Source organism: Pteropus alecto, unplaced genomic scaffold (genome assembly GCF_000325575.1).
Source record: "Pteropus alecto unplaced genomic scaffold, ASM32557v1 scaffold761, whole genome shotgun sequence".
NCBI classification, from domain to species: Eukaryota; Metazoa; Chordata; class Mammalia; order Chiroptera; family Pteropodidae; genus Pteropus; species Pteropus alecto.
The window spans coordinates 404,007-407,175 of NW_006431558.1; the positions used below are offsets into that span (position 1 = coordinate 404,007).

At 47.6% G+C, this 3,169-nt stretch overlaps 1 protein-coding gene across 1 annotated transcript in view; it reads right to left on the reverse strand.

The window, feature by feature from the left end:
- The window catches only part of LDLR (low density lipoprotein receptor), a 28,560-nt gene extending 27,849 nt beyond the window's left edge, over positions 1–711 (reverse strand). Inside the window, 1 exon segment of the mRNA XM_006905854.3 lies at positions 487–711. Within this exon segment, the coding sequence (XP_006905916.1) occupies positions 487–673 (187 nt within the window). The 5' untranslated portion in view covers positions 674–711.
- Between the last annotated feature and the right edge of the window lie 2,458 nt (positions 712–3,169).

The window sequence follows — 3,169 nt, forward strand, 5'->3', positions numbered from 1 at the left end:
CAGGTCGGGAGGATGAGCTCCGCTGGGTTCCGAGAGCCAGTGGCGCCCTCCTGCAGCACAAAGCCGACCAGGCCGCCTCGGTAACTCCTGCTCGCGGGCAGACGCGGGGAGCACCCGCAGGGACCTCATGGCTAACAGACGGACTTCGCCTGTCACCCTTGCTCCTAGAATAATTCCGGGAGGAGGTCCCCCCTCCCCAGGGCTGGAGGTCTCCGTGCTTCTCTCTGAGGGAGACAAGGGGATCCTCATTCGACTAAGACTTGTGGGGAAACCTGCACCCTGTTTTGCCTGACTCCCCCAGACTCCCCAAACCCTCGCGTCCTTTAGTTCTCCCTCAAGCTGTTTGGGAAGGACTTAGTGCCATTTTCCCACGTCTCCCAAGAATGGAGTGATTTTTGCTTTCTCCCCTAAAAAAAATTACCAAAGGGCTCCCCAAGTTTGGGTGGCTCACTTCCACCCCGCGCGGGCGCCTGGAGCCAGCCTTACCTGCAGCCCCCGCCGCGGCGAGGAGCAGGGCGACGGACCAGCACAGCCTCATGCTCCCAGCTCCTGCCAGCAACGCCCCGACCCTGGCCGCCGGCCGCCGTTGGCGGTCTGCAGCGTCCCCGCTGGAAAACCTGGCTTCGCACAGCCGGGCGGCGACCGCACGCGGAGCTCCAGTCATTTGCAACATTTCAATGTGAGGTTTTCCCGAAGGGAGGAGGAGTTTGCAGTGGGGTGATTTTTAAATATCTTCACCTCGCGGGGAGAGGAGGGGTTATGAGAGGAGGAGTTTCGAACGGCTGATGTGACATAGGTCCCTTAACCCGTGAAGCCCTGACTGAGATGCCAGTGCTTTCCAAAGCAGCTCCAAGGCAGACAGGCTCTTTGCTTTGTGGAGTTTGGGGAGCCTGAGAAGAGCTGAGCCTCCCCAAACTGAAAATGCGTCTCCTAAAAGAGCTCAACTCTGGCTACAGCCCTCTCTGGTGTAGCCCATTTCTCTCTCCAAACGTACTTCGATAAATCTTATTTTTCCTAAAAAAAAAAAAAAAAAAGTCCCTTAACTTCTAATTGCTACATCTCTCTTTGGTGTCCAAAGATTAAGAACCTGTTGGACCTTCCCAAACAACTAGTCGGCTAATGACAATCTCCTCTCTGCCTCAAAAGGGAAAACTAGAAATGGAAACTATGCCCACCGTTCCTTTCTCTGCTTGCCTTTTCCTTTTTTAGGAATTGTATACAGATTTTGGCTGAGTACAGTCCTACATAGATTTTAGATGGTTCTTCCAAATTGCAGTACAAACGGTAATCAACGAGGCATTTAAATAAAATCATCACAGAAGTACAGTCAAATCTGAATTTGTTTTCTGGGATCCAGTACTTGGATGAATTATCAGTGAAATCATCTCTAAAATTAGTTGATCCAATACCTAGAGTCAGGACATAAATATTGATTTATCCTTTTAGGAGAAAGTTGAAGGGTCAGAAAGGTCGCCTCCTCTCCCCTAAACAAAACACACACACACACAAAACAAAAACACAGGGCTTTCAGAGTTGAACCTGACTGCCTAACTACAGAGGGCTGATGAAAAGCAGCACTTAAGAAGCAGAGAGTCTCTCAGGATTCACGCAGTCGCCAGTGGCCCCTTGCTAAAGAGGCTCCCACAGGCATATGGCTGGCCATCCTTGAGAGTTCCCTCAAGAGTGAGCAGTTCTCTGGGGTTTACAAACTAAGCTTCACCGGGCATACTAAGCTCTCGGCAGGATGATGGGGAAACCTATGAGAATAGGCAGAAAAGAGGCAAAAAGGGGACACTTGAACCCTCAGAAAGAAAAACAGTGATTTATCCAGAAGAAGAAATAAAATTTATAAGCAGGATGTTTGGCAGTTAAGAGCCCCAACTCTAGAATCAGACGGACTTTGACCAAGTAAATTAGCTTTCACAACCGGAAAGGGGAGAAAATAATGCCTGCTTCTCTTACTTGACAAGTTCAGTGTCAGGATCAAATGAGATAATTAGTGATCATCTGGGCACATTTACAAAGGTGGGCAAGTTCTGGGAGTTGCTGCGACATTTACGAATCTGTCACCATTAAATTCCACCCCTTATTCCATATGCTATGTTTTTTTCAATTAGGATCATAGGTTTAATTTCCCTTCAGAAAAATTACAAGACATAGTGAGCTCTGTGTCTGCTGTGAGCCCAGCTTTCTCTTCACCGATGATGACAGGAGGCCCTTTCTCCTCAACAGGCCTGGAAAGTGACCAGGACGAGGCTTTCTTCCGGAAAGGAACTCAGCTTAATATGTCTCCAGAGCTAGACTTATGTAGATAGATGTAAGGGCAGGCCTGGAAAAGGGCCACAAAAGCTCTGAAAAGAACATTCCTGGGGTGCCAAGGCCTAGGCAAGGTCTCCTGGACAGCTCCTCCCAGGTGTCCTTTTGACCTGCCTGTGGCAACCTCAAGGCCCCTTCTGTCCCTAAACCATGCATGGATATGGTCGTATATTACTCTGAGGGTGGGGTCACGCTGATTAATTTCTCTACTTCTAATTGGAGCCTCCATTGCTCCTCTACAACTAGCTCAGAGGGTTGTTATGAGGATTAAGTCAATACATATATGCCTTGACTTGGTTGCCATCAATTATCTCCATAAAACACCCGTTAACCACGTGAGGGCAGAGACCATGGCTTCTATCTCCAGCGCCTATCTGTAGTAAGGGTTAAATAAATAAGTGACTGCAACATCAGAGATGTGCTGTTTCTGAATTTCACTTTCCTTGAGATTTCGATAATTTGGAATTCAAATTTTGTCCTGGGTTGTGAGTTCTTTCTTTCAAACAGAACACTGGACTTGAAAACAAGCCTATATTGAGAACACGAAGAGAGACTTAAGCCGGTGGTCAGGGGAGATTTAAAACCCAACAAGATACCACCTTGTCTTCAAGGGTTTCAGGAGAGAGAAAGAGGCAGGGTGTGTCTATAAACACAGGCCATGCACTGCCTGAGCATGCAGAGGCCAATTCCAGTAGGAGAAATGGAAGGCTACTAGAGAAAAAGTCTATTTGCATCTAGTTTGAATGCAAAAGTGGTTCAAAAGTAAAAAGATTTTTTTCAGATCAAGAGAAAGAAAATGTCGCCCATTTTCATCACTTCTATTCAACAAAATAGTCTCGGAATCCTAGATAGC